This window comes from Chrysemys picta, chromosome 18, assembly GCF_011386835.1.
Source record: "Chrysemys picta bellii isolate R12L10 chromosome 18, ASM1138683v2, whole genome shotgun sequence".
Classification (NCBI taxonomy): domain Eukaryota; kingdom Metazoa; phylum Chordata; order Testudines; family Emydidae; genus Chrysemys; species Chrysemys picta.
In genome coordinates this window covers 5,902,815-5,917,528 of record NC_088808.1, presented here as the reverse complement: position 1 = coordinate 5,917,528, position 14,714 = coordinate 5,902,815, and the positions used below count along the sequence as shown (strand labels likewise).

The 14,714-nt window shown below is 51.9% G+C and overlaps 1 protein-coding gene and 1 long non-coding RNA gene across 2 annotated transcripts in view; one reads left to right on the top strand and one right to left on the bottom strand.

Moving 5' to 3' along the window:
- The window catches only part of LOC135976453 (uncharacterized), a 63,069-nt gene that overhangs the window by 15,033 nt on the left and 33,322 nt on the right, over window positions 1-14,714 (top strand). The window lies entirely within an intron of this gene.
- On the bottom strand, window positions 9,534-11,566 carry LOC135976523 (mediator of RNA polymerase II transcription subunit 15-like). Its single transcript, XM_065572631.1, has 2 exons — window positions 10,772-11,566; window positions 9,534-10,179 (listed from the first exon to the last, which is right to left on the bottom strand). Exons 1-2 carry the CDS (start codon window positions 11,310-11,312, stop codon window positions 9,677-9,679), a joined length of 1,044 nt encoding a protein of 347 aa, XP_065428703.1. The 5' UTR covers window positions 11,313-11,566; the 3' UTR covers window positions 9,534-9,676.

Sequence of the window (14,714 nt, the reverse complement as noted above, 5' to 3'; positions counted from 1 at the left end):
CTTGATGGTGGTCACTCTGCTGCACGTGGCCATGTGGCGTTTTATACCAACGTCAGGGGTAGAACCCAGATTCATCCGCTTCCACGGCACAGCCTGCAGCTTATTGGATTAAGGAGAATTCCTACGTGCCAGTCACGTCTCAGTCCCCTTTCCTCCATGTTAATTGGGTGACTTATACACCAGTTTTCATCATGGCCAGAGAAGTCCTTTGATGGCCATTACAAACATTTTCACTGTATTTCTTGTCCATTTTTCTCATGAAAAGAAAATCACTAGATCTGGATTGTTTTCTATAGGGTCTCTTTGGATTAAGCAGTTGTGCATATGACTCACTGTCTAGGACTTCATCTCCCAGAGGAGCGCCTCAGGTCTTCTGTATTTTTTTTTCTGGCTGCCCCGCAGGTTTGTTGGTTTGTTTTTTGCCAGAGCCAGCCCTGGGGGAGGCACAGCCTTCCCTACCCTAAAGCTCATTCCGCAGTTTGAGGCTTGCAGACAGCTAGTTAACACAAGGAGCCAAGCTGTTCTCTTTCCCCTTAGGGCTACCATCCCTTTCACTTAAATGCCAAATTATAGTCCACATTTAATTTCAGTGCCATAGGGAGATTAATTTAAAATTAGCCACTTTAGATTAACAGTGATAGAGCCAAGAGAGCGACGGGGGAGGGATCACGTGAGAAGAACAATATCCTACACCACCTACCTCCTTCCCAACCCTACCAAGGGAGGCACCCCTCCCCTGCATTCCCTGAGGCTCCACATGGGTTAATTCAGTGGTTCTCAAACCTTTGTACTGGTGACCCCTTTCACATGGCAAACCTCTGAGTGCGACCCCCCCCTTATAAATTAAAAACTTTTATATCTATTTAACACTATTATAAATGCTGGAGGCAAAGCGGGGTTTGAGGTGGAGGCTGACAGCTCGCGATCCCCAGTCATAACCTCTGACCCCCTGAAGGGTCCTGACCCCCAGTTTGAGACCCCCTGGCTTAATTTAATTTTAGCACCCTGTGTCCATTCACATGCATGTGCTACTTTGGGCATATCAGTTTTCACAACATAGGCTCATCCCAGATTCTGGAACAAGCTCAAATGCTCAGTTTGTGGAGTATGTACATAGTCTATACTAAAGACAAACCCACAGTAACCGTCTCCAGTTTGTGAGGGACCCCATGAAGCCAGTCTGTAGGAAACAGATACATTCATGGAGGTTAAGTCCATTAATGGCTATTAGGAAGGCTGGGTAAGGAATGGTGTCCCTAGCCTCTGTCTGACAGAGGATGGAGATGGATGGCAGGAGAGAGATCACTTGATGATTACCTGTTAGGTTCACTCCCTCTGGGGCACCTGGCATTGGCCACTGTCAGTAGACCGGATACTGGGCTGGATGGACCATTGGTCTGACCCGGTACGGCCGTTCTTATGTTCTAACCTAAATGAACCCAAAGTTGTGGAGACAGATATGAGTCAAGGAAGCCAGCAGAATATCAGAAACCTGGAAAAATCTCTGACTGGACGGGCTCAGGCGTTCGGTCACAAGCTGAGGTGCTTCAAAAGTTTTGGATTTTTTTTAAACTGGATTTTTTTATTGTTTCTTTAAACAATCAAACACCGCAAGCAGCAAAAATTTGGCCACACACTTCTGAAACCCCAAACCATGTTCGGGTTTTGGCAGACTAATTTCAGCTTTTCAATTATAAAAAACAAAACACATTTTGAAGGAAAGCAGACATTGTCCGTGATTCTTTTCTGCTTTTTAAAAACCCCTAGTTTTCGATCCAAAAAAAGTTTTGACGGAAAATATTTGTCCAACCCTTTTAATGAGCTTTAGTGCCTTTTAGCACTAGCTGATGCTGAGAACCAGGGATACCTTGTAAAGGTGACTTGAAAAGAAGTTTTCTCAAAACTGGGTTTGTGCCGAGATGCGAAAGCTTTTTAAATGTTTGTTTTTCCCAGGGCCGCCCGGGGAGGGGTGGGGGGCAAGTGGGGCAATTTGCCCCGGGGCCACAGGGCCCCCCACGAGAATATAGTATTCTATAGTATTGCAACTTTTTTTATGGAAGGGGCCCCCAAAACTGCTTTGCCCCAGGCCCCCTGAATCCTCTGGGCATCCCTGGGTACAAGTTCTGGGAGGGAGTTTAGGTGCTGGACAGGGCTCTGGGATGGGGGTTGGGGTGCTGGATCTAGGAGGGGGATCAGGGCTGGGACAGGGGGTTGGGGTATGGGAGGGAGTGAGAGGTGCGGTCTCAAGCCAGGTGGCACTTATCTCGGTCGGCGGTGCAGCAGGGCTAAGGCAGGTTCTCTGCCTGCCTGGCTCCACACGGCTCCCGGAAGCGGCCGGCACGTCTCTGCAGCCCCTGGGGGGAGCAGGGGGCTCCATGTGCTGCCCCTGCCTGCAGGCACCACCCCCACTGCTCCCATTGGCCGCAGTTCCCAGCCAATGGGAGCTGCAGAGTTGGGGCAGGGGCAGTGCACGGAGCCCTCTGCACCCCTCCCAGGAGCCACTGCCAGACATGCTGCCGGCCACACCCAGAAGCAGCATGGGGCCAGAGCAAGTAGGGAGCCTGAATTAGGCCGCCAAAAGTCGGTCAGTGCAGTAAGCCTAAAATCTCCCATTTTGGCTTCAGTAGCCTCTGGGAGATAGGGCCCGATTCCGGGAGACTCCCGGTGAAACCAGGTGGGTGGGCAACCCTAGCAATATAAGAACAGTGGATGTGTTATTCCTTGACTTTAGCAAAGCTTTTGATACGGTCTCCCACAGTATTCTTGCCACCAAGTTAAAGAAGTATGGGCTGGATGAATGGACTGTAAGGTGGATAGAAAGCTGGCTAGATCGTCGGGCTCAACGGGTAGTGATCAATGGCTCCATGTCTAGTTGGCAGCCTGTTTCAAGCGGAGTGCCCCAAGGGTCGGTCCTGGGGCCGGTTTTGTTTAATATCTTTATTAATGATCTGGAGGATGGTGTGGACTGCACTCTCAGCAAGTTTGCAGATGACACTAAACTAGGAGGCGTGGTAGATACACTAGAGGGTAGGGATCGGATACAGAGGGACCTAGACAAATTAGAAGATTGGGCCGAAAAAAACCTGATGAGGTTCAACAAGGACAAGTGCAGAGTCCTGCACTTAGGACGGAAGAATCCCATGCACTGCTACAGACTAGGGACCGAATGGCTAGGTAGCAGTTCTGCAGAAAAGGACCTAGGGGTCACAGTGGACGAGAAGCTGGATATGAGTCAACAGTGTGCTCTTGTTGCCAAGAAGGCTAACAGCATTTTGGGCTGTATAAGAAGGGGCATTGCCAGCAGATCGAGGGACGTGATCGTTCCCCTTTATTCGACATTGGTGAGGCCTCATCTGGAATACTGTGTCCAGTTTTGGGCCCCACACTACAAGAAGGATGTGGAAAAATTGGAAAGAGTCCAGCGGAGGGCAACAAAAATGATTAGGGGTCTGGAGCACATGACTTATGAGGAGAGGCTGAGGGAACTGGGATTGTTTAGTCTCCAGAAGAGAAGAATGAGGGGGGATTTGATAGCAGCCTTCAACTACCTGAAGGGGGGTTCCAAAGAGGATGGAGCTTGGCTGTTCTCAGTGGTGGCAGACGACAGAACAAGGAGCAATGGTCTCAAGTTGCAGTGGGGGAGGTCCAGGTTGGATATCAGGAAAAACTATTTCACTAGGAGGGTGGTGAAACACTGGAATGCGTTACCTAGGGAGGTGGTGGAGTCTCCTTCCTTGGAGGTTTTTAAGGCCCGGCTTGACAAAGCCCTGGCTGGGATGATTTAGCTGGGAATTGGTCCTGCTTTGAGCAGGGGGTTGGACTAGATGACCTCTTAAGGTCCCTTCCAACTCTGATATTCTATGATTCTATGATATTGCATGTGAGACCACCTCTGAAATGTATTTGGGGACTTGTGGTCAGCGGCGCCTTGATCCTCTTAGCAGAGAGGCAGCACCTGGAGCAATGTCCCCTGGGACATTCACAAGGGGAGCTGATGGGAGGGACCCATCCTTTGCCAAACACAGCTGAAAAGCCTGAAGTAGACAGAACTACAGCAGCATGTTTGTAATGACACGACCCTGGGGGGGTTGTCGACAGTGGGGGAAATTGAGCCTGGGACCTCAGAATCTAAAACCATGACCTTCTACTGCCAGAGCTAAGAGACCCAGCTCTGCAACCCACCCGGTAGCAGGCTCATGAATCTCTGTATGTGGCCCTGTCACTAGAGGGGACAGAGTGCCATGCAGAGAGGGGGTGGGGGACATTTTCAAACTTCTCCTGGGATGATGGGCGTGGAAAGATGCAGGCTGGATTTTGGCTGTGGTATGGGTGGGGCTGAGTTCTGAAGTCCACTCCTCTAATGCAGAGTGGGAGGGGAAAAGGTTTGAGGGGCCAAATGTCTGGCATGAGCTTTAGCGTGCGATGGGGCATGTACTCACATCTGGGAGTGCCACAAACACCTGAGGAGAGCGGTGCTGTTTGACTACTTAGAACTTCCTGAAGCACCAACTTCTCCTACATTCCACTGCCAAAAAATTGGCAAATCTTAGTTGGGGGAAAAATGATTTCTCTCCACTTTCCCAGCTAGATCATATATAGGAAAGTCCATGGAGCCTCTCATGTGCGTATTGAAAACTGTTTTAAATTGTAAGCTATCACTTTCAGGGTAAGGGGTGTTCCTGATCCTGCTTGCAGGCAAGGGGGCTCTGTAGGGAAGCGTGTGACCTGGGCCTATCAGCAGTCAGTCTGAAGAAAGCCAACATAGCAAAAGCTGGCCTCGATTAATGTGAGGTGAGTTGTGCCTCTCTGTCTTGGAGAGCAGCCTGGTTTGTCACGTGTTATGTTGCAATCTTCCAGTAAGAGTATTTTTTTAATCTAACGTCTCTGTGTGAATTCTGTGAACATAAAATCTAGAAAAACAACAAGGAGTCTGGTGGCACCTTAAAGACTAACAGATTTATTTGGGCATAAGCTTTCGTGAGTAAAAACCTCACTTCTTCGGATAAAATCTAGGTTATTTTATTACAACACAACTCACTCCAGGGGTGATTACGGTGGCGTATGGATGAACGCTCTACAGGGAAGATTCCTAGCTCGGATGCATTGTCATAGCTCTATTGACAACAGCTTACAGCAGCTGAGTTTCTGCCCCTTAGCTTTCAAGTCTGGGTTCAAACTGAGAGTGTCACAAGTGAAATGAGCTTGCTGGGTGTCAGTCTTGTCCTTCATGAGCATTCCTCCTTATCACAAAACCATCCTCCAGGAGCTCTGCCCCAGAGAGGTGGACAGGAAGTAGCAAGTCAGGAACTTGGGTTACTATGCTGGAAGAGACCAACCCACAAATGTCTCATCATGCAAAGACCATTCCCTAATTCCATGAGATGAATCTTATATATATAAATTCACACATGGTACTCCTTATTTTTATCTAGGGTCCGTCATGCTAAACATCACCAAAATATTTAACAGAGGGAAAGTCCCTGATGAGATGACGTCAAAGGGAAGATTAAAACAAGCTGTGCCTTCTCTAATACAAATACATAGCAACGTGTATAGGGTTTTAGCGGGGTGGGGTTAAAAAAAGAAAACAACCCTACCCAAACAAGAGATTCCATTGCAGATGCTTCTCCTCTTGGGGAGAGGTTGAGAGAACCTGACGGATATTAGTTATGTTGTTTAATGCACTGCTGGGACGTGTTCAGATATGATGGTGCTGATGAGTGCGATAGAAGAGCTGATCTAGTATAGAAAGGTATGAAAGGAAGTGACTCACTGAGAGGCTAAGAGGGAAGTGGGGAGTTAGATAGGGCAATACAAATCCCGCCTCCAAACTGGAGAGTTCTGGGGAGCAGACAGAGGAGACCATGACGGAGGAATGGAATGAGTGGGTAGTGCAGGGAGGGGGTAGGTGACAGATCAGAGGAAATAGGTTGGAGTGAGGCCATGGAGAGAGCTGGGAAAGTTGGAGAGGGATGTAGCATGAGTAATGGACAGGGGTGAAAGTAATTTACAGGACTTACTGGTACTGCCGGAGTCCTGAGGGGGCGGGGCCTCAGCTGGAAGAGGCGTGGCCTCAACTGGAAGAGATGGGGCCTCTCAAGATTTAAAGGCCCTGGGGCACCGGCTGTGGCTGGGAGCCTCAGGGTACGTCTACACTACGAAATTAGTTCGAATTTATAGAAGCCGGTTTTATTGAAATCGGTTGTATACAGCCGATTGTGTGTGTCCACACAATAAAATGCTCTAGGTGCTCTAGTTGGCGGACCGCGTCCACAGTACAAGGCTAGCGTCGACTTCCAGAGCATTGCACTATGGGTAGCTATCCCACAGCTATCCCACAGTTCCCGCAGTCTCCGCCGCCCCTTGGAATTCTGGGTTGAGATCCCAATGCCCGGATGATGCAAAACAGTGTCGCGGGCGGTTCTGGGTACATGTCGTCAGGCCCCTCCCTCCCCCGTCACAGCAACGGCAGACAATAGATTCGCGCCTCTTTACCTGGGTTACCTGAGTTACCTGTGCAGACAACATGGAGCCCGCTCAGCTCAGCTCACCGTCACCATATGTCCTCTGGGTGCCGGCAGACGTGGGACTGCATTGCTACACAGCAGCAGCTGCTAACTGCCTTTTGGCGGTAGACGGTGCAGTAGACTGGTAGCCTTCATCGGCGATCTGGGTGCTGGCAGCCGTGGGGCTTGCCTTTTGGCAGTAAATGGTGTATTACGACTATTAGCCGTCCTATTACAAGTCGGGTCATCGCACGTTAGCAGAGTCTTCCCCGAGCAGCCGATTGTGCAATAGGCCTGAAGACCATCGTCATACGCCGCCCCGTATTTGCTGCCAAGCACCCAGAAAGATGCCGAGGGCTATCAGTCACGCTGCACTGTCGTCTTAAGATGTAAAAAAATAGATTTGCTCTGTATTCATTTGCTTCCCCCTCCCTCCGTCAAATCAACGGCCTGCTAAGCCCAGGGTTTTCAGTTTAATCTTTGGGGGGAACATTCTGTGTGACAGTTGTTTGTGTTTCTCCCTGATGCACAGCCACCGTTCTTGATTTTAATTCCCTGTGCCTGTACGCCATGTCGTCACTCAGCCCGCCCTCCCTCCTTCCCCTAGTCCGTCAGATACTACGTTTGCGCCACAGCTCAGAGAGCCGAGAAGCGGTTCGCGCCTTTTCTTTGAATTCTGGGTTGAGATTCCAATGCCCGGATGATGCAAAACAGTGTCGCGGGCGGTTCTGGGTACATGTCGTCAGGCCCCTCCCCCCTCGTCACAGCAACGCAGACAATAGATTCGCGCCTTTTTACCTGGGTTACCTGTGCAGACAACATACCACGGCAAGCATGGAGCCCGCTCAGCTCAGCTGAGCTCACCGTCCCCATATGTCCGCTGGGTGCTGGCAGACGTGGGACTGCATTGCTACACAGCAGCAGCTGCTAACTGCCTTTTGGCGGTAGACGGTGTAGCATGAGTGATAGCCATGGGGCTGGCAGCCGTAGGGCTGCATTGCACCAGCCCCTTGCCAGGCGATGGTATATTATGACTGGTACCCGTCGTCATCGTATTGGTGTGGCTGTCAATCATGGCCACCTGGGCAGACATGCTACTGTTTCGATGATGATGGCTACCAGTCGTAATATACTATTTTCTGCCAATTGCCCAGTATTGTCTGCTAAGCACCCAGAAGAGGCCGAGGGCGATGCTGGGTGCTGGCGGACGTGGGGCTGGCAGACGTGGGGCTGCATTGCTACACAGCAGCAGCCCCTTGCCTTTTTGCAGATGATGGTATTTTATGACTGGTATCCGTCATCGTCGTACTGGAGAGGCTATCATTCATGCTGCACCGTCGGCTGCCACCTTAAGATGTAAAAAATAGATTTGTTCTGTATTCATTTGCTTCCCCTTCCTCCGTGAAATCAATGGCCTGCTAAGCCCAGGGTTTCCAGTTTAATCTTTGGGGGGACCATTCTGTGTGACAGTTGTTTGTGTTTCTCCCTGTTCCTGTACCTGTACGCCATGTCGTCACTCGGCCCTCCCTCCCTCCCGCCCGCCCTCCCTCCTTCTCCTGGTCCATCAGATACTACTTTCGCGCCTTTTTTCTGACCAGGCGCCATAGCTAGCACTGGGATCATGGAGCCCGCTCAGATCACCGCGGCAATTATGAGCACTATGAACACCACGCGCATTGTCCTGGAGTATATGCAGAGCCAGGACATGCCAAGGCGAAACCCGGACCAGGCGAGGAGGCGATTGCAGCGCGGCGACGAGAGTGATGAGGAAATTGACATGGACATAGACCTCTCACAAGGCACAGGCCCCAGCAATGTGGAAATCATGGTGTCACTGGGGCATGTTGATGCCGTGGAACGCCGATTCTGGGCCCGGGAAACAAGCACAGACTGGTGGGACCGCATCGTGCTGCAGGTATGGGACGATTCCCAGTGGCTGCGAAACTTTCGCATGCGTAAGGGCACTTTCATGGAACTTTGTGACTTGCTTTCCCCTGCCCTGAAATGCCAGGATACCAAGATGAGAGCAGCCCTCACAGTTGAGAAGCGAGTGGCGATAGCCCTGTGGAAGCTTGCAACGCCAGACAGCTACCGGTCAGTCAGGAATCAATTTGGAGTGGGCAAATCTACGGTGGGGGCTGCTGTGATCCAATTTGCCAGGGCAATGAAAGACCTGGTGATAGCAAGGGTAGTGACTCTGGGCAACGTGCAGTCAATAGTGGATGGTTTTGCTGAAATGGGATTCCCAAACTGTGGTGGGGCCATAGACGGAACCCATATCCCTATCTTGTCACCGGAGCACCAAGCCACCGACTACGTAAACCGCAAGGGGTACTTTTCAATGCTGCTGCAAGCCCTGGTGGATCACAAGGGACGTTTCACCAACATCAACGTGGGATGGCCGGGAAAGGTACATGATGCTCGCGTCTTCAGGAACTCTGCTCTGTTTCGAAAGCTGGAGGAAGGGACTTTCTTCCCGGACCAGAAAGTGACCATTGGGGATGTTGAAATGCCTATCGTGATCCTTGGGGACCCAGCCTACCCCTTAATGCCATGGCTCATGAAGCCGTACACAGGCAGCCTGGACAGGAGTCAGGACCTGTTCAACTAAAGGCTGAGCAAGTGCCGAATGGTGGTGGAATGTGCATTTGGACGTTTAAAAGCGCGCTGGCGCAGCTTACTGACTCGCTCAGACCTCAGCGAAAAGAATATCCCCATTGTTATTGCTACTTGCTGTGCGCTCCACAATATCTGTGAGAGTAAGGGGGAGACCTTTATGGCGGGGTGGGAGGTTGAGGCAACTCGCCTGGCCACTGATTACGCGCAGCCAGACACCAGGGCGGTTAGAGGAGCACAGCAGGGCGCGGTGCGCATCAGAGAAGCTTTGAAAATGAGTTTTGTGACTGGCCAGGCTACTGTGTGAAACTTCTGTTTGTTTCTCCTTGATGAACCCTCCAAACCCCCCCCCCGACCTGGTTCACTCTACTTCCCTGTAAACCAACCACCCCACCCCACCCTCCCCTCCCGCTTGCAGAGGCAATAAAGTCATTTTTTTTTAACATTCATGCATTCTTTATTAGTTCCTTACAGAGGTAGGGGGATAATTGCCAAGGTAGCCTGGGATGGGTGGGGGAGGAGGGATGGAAAAGGACACACTGCATTTTAAAACTTTAAGTCTTATTGAAGGCCAGCCTTCTGATGCTTGGGCGATCATCTGGGGTGGAGTGACTGGGTGGACAGAGGCCCCCCCACCGTGTTCTTGGGCGTCTGGGTGAGGAGGCTATGGAACTTGGGGAGGAGGGCTGTTGGTTACACAGGGGCTGTAGCGGCGGTCTCTGCTCCTGCTGCCTTTCCTGCAACTCAACCATACGCTCGAGCATATCAGTTTGATGCTCCAGCAGACGGAGCATTGCCTCTTGCCGTCTGTCTGCAAGCTGACGCCACCTATCGTCTTCAGCCCGCCACTTGCTCTGTTCTTCCCGCGATTCAGCCTGCCACCTCTCCTCTCGTTCATATTGGGCTTTTCTCATCTCCGACATTGACTGCCTCCACGCATTCTGCTGTGCTCTATCAGCCTGGGCGGACATCTGCAGCTCCGTGAACATCTCGTCCCTCGTCCTACGTTTTCTCTTTCTAATGTTCACGAGCCTCTGCGAAGGAGAAACATTTGCAGCTGGCGGAGGAGAAGGGAGAGGTGGTTAAAAAAGACACATTTTAGAGAACAATGGGTACACTCTTTCATTACAAGGTCGCATATTTCGGCTTGCAGGCAGCCATCGTAGGCCACAGTGTTTTGGCTTTTTTAACCTTCTTAACATGCGGGAAAGGTTGCAAACAGCAGCGCATTTCCCATATCAAGGATGAATTGGGTTGTCCATTTAAAATGGGGTTTCAATGTAAAAGGAGGGGGCTGCGGTTTCCCGGTTAACATGCGGCACAAACACAAGTAAACCCCCCACACACACACACACGATTCTCTGGGATGATCACTTCACCCCTCCCCCCACCGCGTGGTTAACAGCGGGGAACATTTCTGGTCAGAAGAGCAGGAACGGGCGCCTCTGAATGTGCCCTTAATAAAATCACCCCATTTCAACCAGGAGAGCTTTCTGGAGATGTCACTGGAGGATTTCCGCTCCATCCCCATACACGTTAACAGACTTTTCCAGTAGATGTACTGGCTGCGATTGCCAGGGCAAAGTAATCATTAAACACACTTGCTTTTTTTTTGTAATGTTTACAAATAGTTACAAAGTTACACTCACCAGAGGTCTCCTGTGTGCCCTGAGGGTCTTGGGTGAGTTCGGGGGTTACTGGTTCCAGGTCCAGGGTCACAAACATATCCTGGCTGTTGGGGAAACCGGTTTCTCCGCTTCCTTGCTGCTGTGAGCTACCTACAGTACCTCCATCGTCATCTTCCTCGTTCCCCGAACCGTCTTCCCTGTGTGTTTCTCCAGTGAGAGAGTCATAGCACACGGTTGGGGTAGTGGTGGCTGCACCCCCTAGGATCGCATGCAGCTCCGCGTAGTAGCGGCAAGTTTGCGGCTCTGCCCCGGACCTTCTGTTTGCTTCTCTGGCTTTGTGGTAAGCTTGCCGTAGCTCCTTAATTTTCACGCGGCACTGCTGTGTGTCCCTGTTATGGCCTCGGTCCTTCATGGCCTTGGAGATCTTTTCTAATACTTTTCCATTTCTTTTACTGCTACGGAGTTCAGCTATCACTGCTTCATCTCCCCATATGGCGAGCAGATCTCGTACCTCCCGTTCGGTCCATGCTGGAGCACTTTTGCGATCCTGGGAGGACTCCATCACGGTTACCTGTGCTGATGAGCTCTGCGGGGTCACCTGTGCTCTCCACGCTGGGCAAACAGGAAATGAAATTCAAACCTTCGCGGGTCTTTTCCTGTCTACCTGGTCAGTGCATCTGAGTTGAGAGTGCTGTCCAGAGCGGTCACAATGAAGCACTGTGGGATAGCTCCCGGAGGCCAATAACGTCAAATTCTGTCCACACTACCCCAATTCCGACCCGCAAAGACCGGTTTTATCGCTAATCCCCTCATCAGAGGTGGTGTAAAGAAACCGGTTTAAAGGACCCTTTAAGTCATCTGGATGAGCAACCTACACCTGGATCCCCATCCTACTGACCCCCAATGAGCTGCACCTGGATCCCCACCCCACTGAGCCCTACTCCCCCAGGATTTGGACTCCTTCCGAGCCCCCCAAACCCAGACCCCCCTGCTCAGCTCTATCCCCCCCACATGCAGACACACACCCCTCGCTGGGCCCCAACCACCTTCATCTGGACCCCTCTGCAGAGTCCCATTACCGTTGCACCCAGAACCCCCCAGTCCCTGTGCATCCAGATCCCCCACCCCACCTGGATCTCCCACTGAGCCACCCACACCCAGATTGCCCACCACAGAACCCTCTTAACCCCGCCTGGATCCTCCCCCCCCCCCCCCGAGCCCTTCCACACTTGGATCCTGCCTTGCTGAGCTTGCCTGCCCACACCTGGCGCACCTGGCATGGAGTGGCTGGACCCTGGGGTGTTTTTGGGGCAGGCCCTGTCCTTGTGCTGTGTCAGGGTTGGGTGCAGCCTCACTGCTGAGTCCATATCTAGGAGAGGGAGATGCACAGTGATCTCCCACCTCTGTGCAGCCAGTGGCCTGTGCTCCCCAATGCCAGGCTGGAGCCTCCACATTTATTTGACAAATAACATTTGCAGAATTTTAAAATATTGTGTGCAGAATATTTAATTTTTTGGTGCAGAATGCCCTCGGGAGTAACTTGTGTGAAACGTGCTGGGGTTGGTGGGCAGGGGCCACAGAACTCCGCCACCAGCGGAGTCCAGGGGATTAAAGGTGAACTAACAGGGACTGGGTGTGTCACAGGGTGGCAGGCCCCGTTAAGGGGAGTCAGGGTCCAGTCTACCCATGACAGCTTTCTTTAGGGTGAATGAGCCCATCTCTGCCTGCCTGTAAGGAATGAACTGCCTAGGTGGCTGGTTGGCAGCTAATTGGCTAACGAGCACCTGGACCAGACAAACGACTCTCCGAGCTGAGGCAAGGGAAACTGCTCCTGGAAAGCAGAGGCCCCTAAGGAGCCGAGTTCCTAGATAGCTGCAGGAGGCCCAGCCTGTGAGGAGCCGCGTCATGCCTGGAGAAGAGCTGCAGGAAGGCCATGGGCTCTGGGGACAGAATCCAGGTTGAGAGCACCTTGCGGGTCAAAGGGCTGGACAGGGGACTGCTAGTCTGCAATGGAGTTTGCATCCCTGCTAAGAAGCCTGGGTGAAGGTTAAGAAGGCTCCTAAAAGGGGGTGGGGCACTGCTTCTTACGTAAGAGCCTTGGTGAATTTCCCAACCGGATTGGGGAAATGAAGGCAGCACACCCCTGCAGCACCACACCTGGTCCCAAATGGTGTACAGGGAAGGCATGTGCCCTGCACAAGGTGACAGCTCTGGAGAGTGAAGTCCTCCGTTTATTCACAGCACAGGTACAAAATGGGCAGCCGTGGTACAACCTTCTCCCACGCCAACTTAGGGGGACCAACCTCTAGGCATAAGAAGCTTCAGTCTTCTGACTTTCTGCTGAGCTTGCCAACAACAGGGCAAATTAGTGCTAATCCCAGCATGGTTATATGCTTTTTGTCCATGGGGACCCATCAAATTATTTCAGGCAGGCCACCAAACGGCTATCTGGTAGTAACAGCTTTAAACCATGCCTGACCTGGATTGTAGCCTACGAGTGAAAGGTTCCCATTACAGCCCAACTGGGGACAATCTGAGTGGGCCGAGCTAACATCTTACTGCCATTCAGGGAAAGTGGTGGATCTGCGATGGAGTAAGGGTAATAACAGTCATATCACAACCACCCTAGCACATCTTCTAGGCTTGGACCTCCCTGTCTAGCTCTGGGCCCTTCTGAGCTTTTCTGCTCTGTTGCAAGCCCTGCCACTGTACGTTGTTGGAGCTGGGTCTGAATCAACCTCCCTTGAGCTGGGGAGAAATTCAGATCTGGATCTGCTGTTGAATTTCATGGCTGGCACCATAATGGGTTGAACCCGAACTTTGGAGATCAGGTGGAGATCCAAACTCTGCCACTCAGCCCTGTCTCTGCATGTTACAGAAGTAGGGCTGATGGGGAAATGGATGCTGCGAGGACCGTGTTGGACAACCAGTGCTACTTATGGAGGAGGAGTCCCCGGTTACTAGAGCCGGGCAGAACTGGGGGATGACAATTCCGCTTGATGGTTTCAGAGTTTGTTTGCGTTCTGCAGTGGAATCCTCGGAAGCCTTTCACAAATGCAGGATTCTGTGTCCTGGTGATTAAGACCCTGACTTGGGAGCCCTGGCTTCCAATCGCCATGTTGCCTGATTCAGCGTGCTCTGGGGTGAAACGCTCTGCTCTGTCAGGCAGAGCAGGGACTGGGACCAGGTCCCACAGGCCAGGACCTTGACCACCAGCACACACCCACGATTCAGCTTTTGTGAAAATGTTTGAAAGGTTCCAATGTGGAATGGAAGCATATTTAGGAACCTGAGGAGTTGCATCCCCTGGTCAGCTCTGCCACCTGCCGTGTGCGCTGGCAGCATCACCTAGGCCTGGCGGCTGCTTTAGGGAGAACATATGATGATGAGTGCACATGTGTGTGTTGAGCTGACGTGCTCTCTGGGGTCTAAGCTAAGTAATAACCAGTCCCTGAGCCTCCCCTCTCGCCCTCAGCCACTTCAGGTGACCTCGCCTCCGACCCAGCTGCTGCGAGAGCGGGGTGAATGCTGACCATGTGAAGTCAGAACTATGTGGGTGTTAAGCAGTTTACGGCTCCTCCCCTGAAGCCAGTCGAGATGCCTGCCCACCTCCCTGGAACCCAATAGGCCCCCAGCGGACTTGATCTAGCAACTATTTAGAAGCATCTGGGGTAGCCAGGTGACTGGTCTTCCTGATGCTCGGATTGTTCCTTAGTGCATCAAGCAGAACAATCCTGGCACCTTTTTCCAAAAAGATGCTGGTGTGACAGGTTGGACCCCCAGTCCGGGAGGCCACTGATGTGCTGGGGTTTAACTGAGCCTCTCCTGCTCCACCAGCCTGGGTTCCCTCTCCCTGCTTTGCTGAACTAGGCTCTCTGGCATCTTGCAGCACACACACAGGTCGGGCCACACCCCGCTGCAGACACAGACTGAAGTCAGCTCTGTGTGAGAGGACTCACCAAGC

What these genes read in the sequence shown, in the direction of transcription:
- LOC135976523 (XM_065572631.1), bottom strand. Translation starts at nt 11,312, where the DNA reads ATGGAGTCCTCCCAGGATCGCAAAAGTGCTCCAGCATGGACCGAACGG. An exon ending in GGGCACACAGGAGACCTCTG is followed by an intron (nt 10,180 to 10,771) that starts GTGAGTGTAACT and finishes CTCCTCCGCCAG; the next exon opens with CTGCAAATGTTTCTCCTTCG.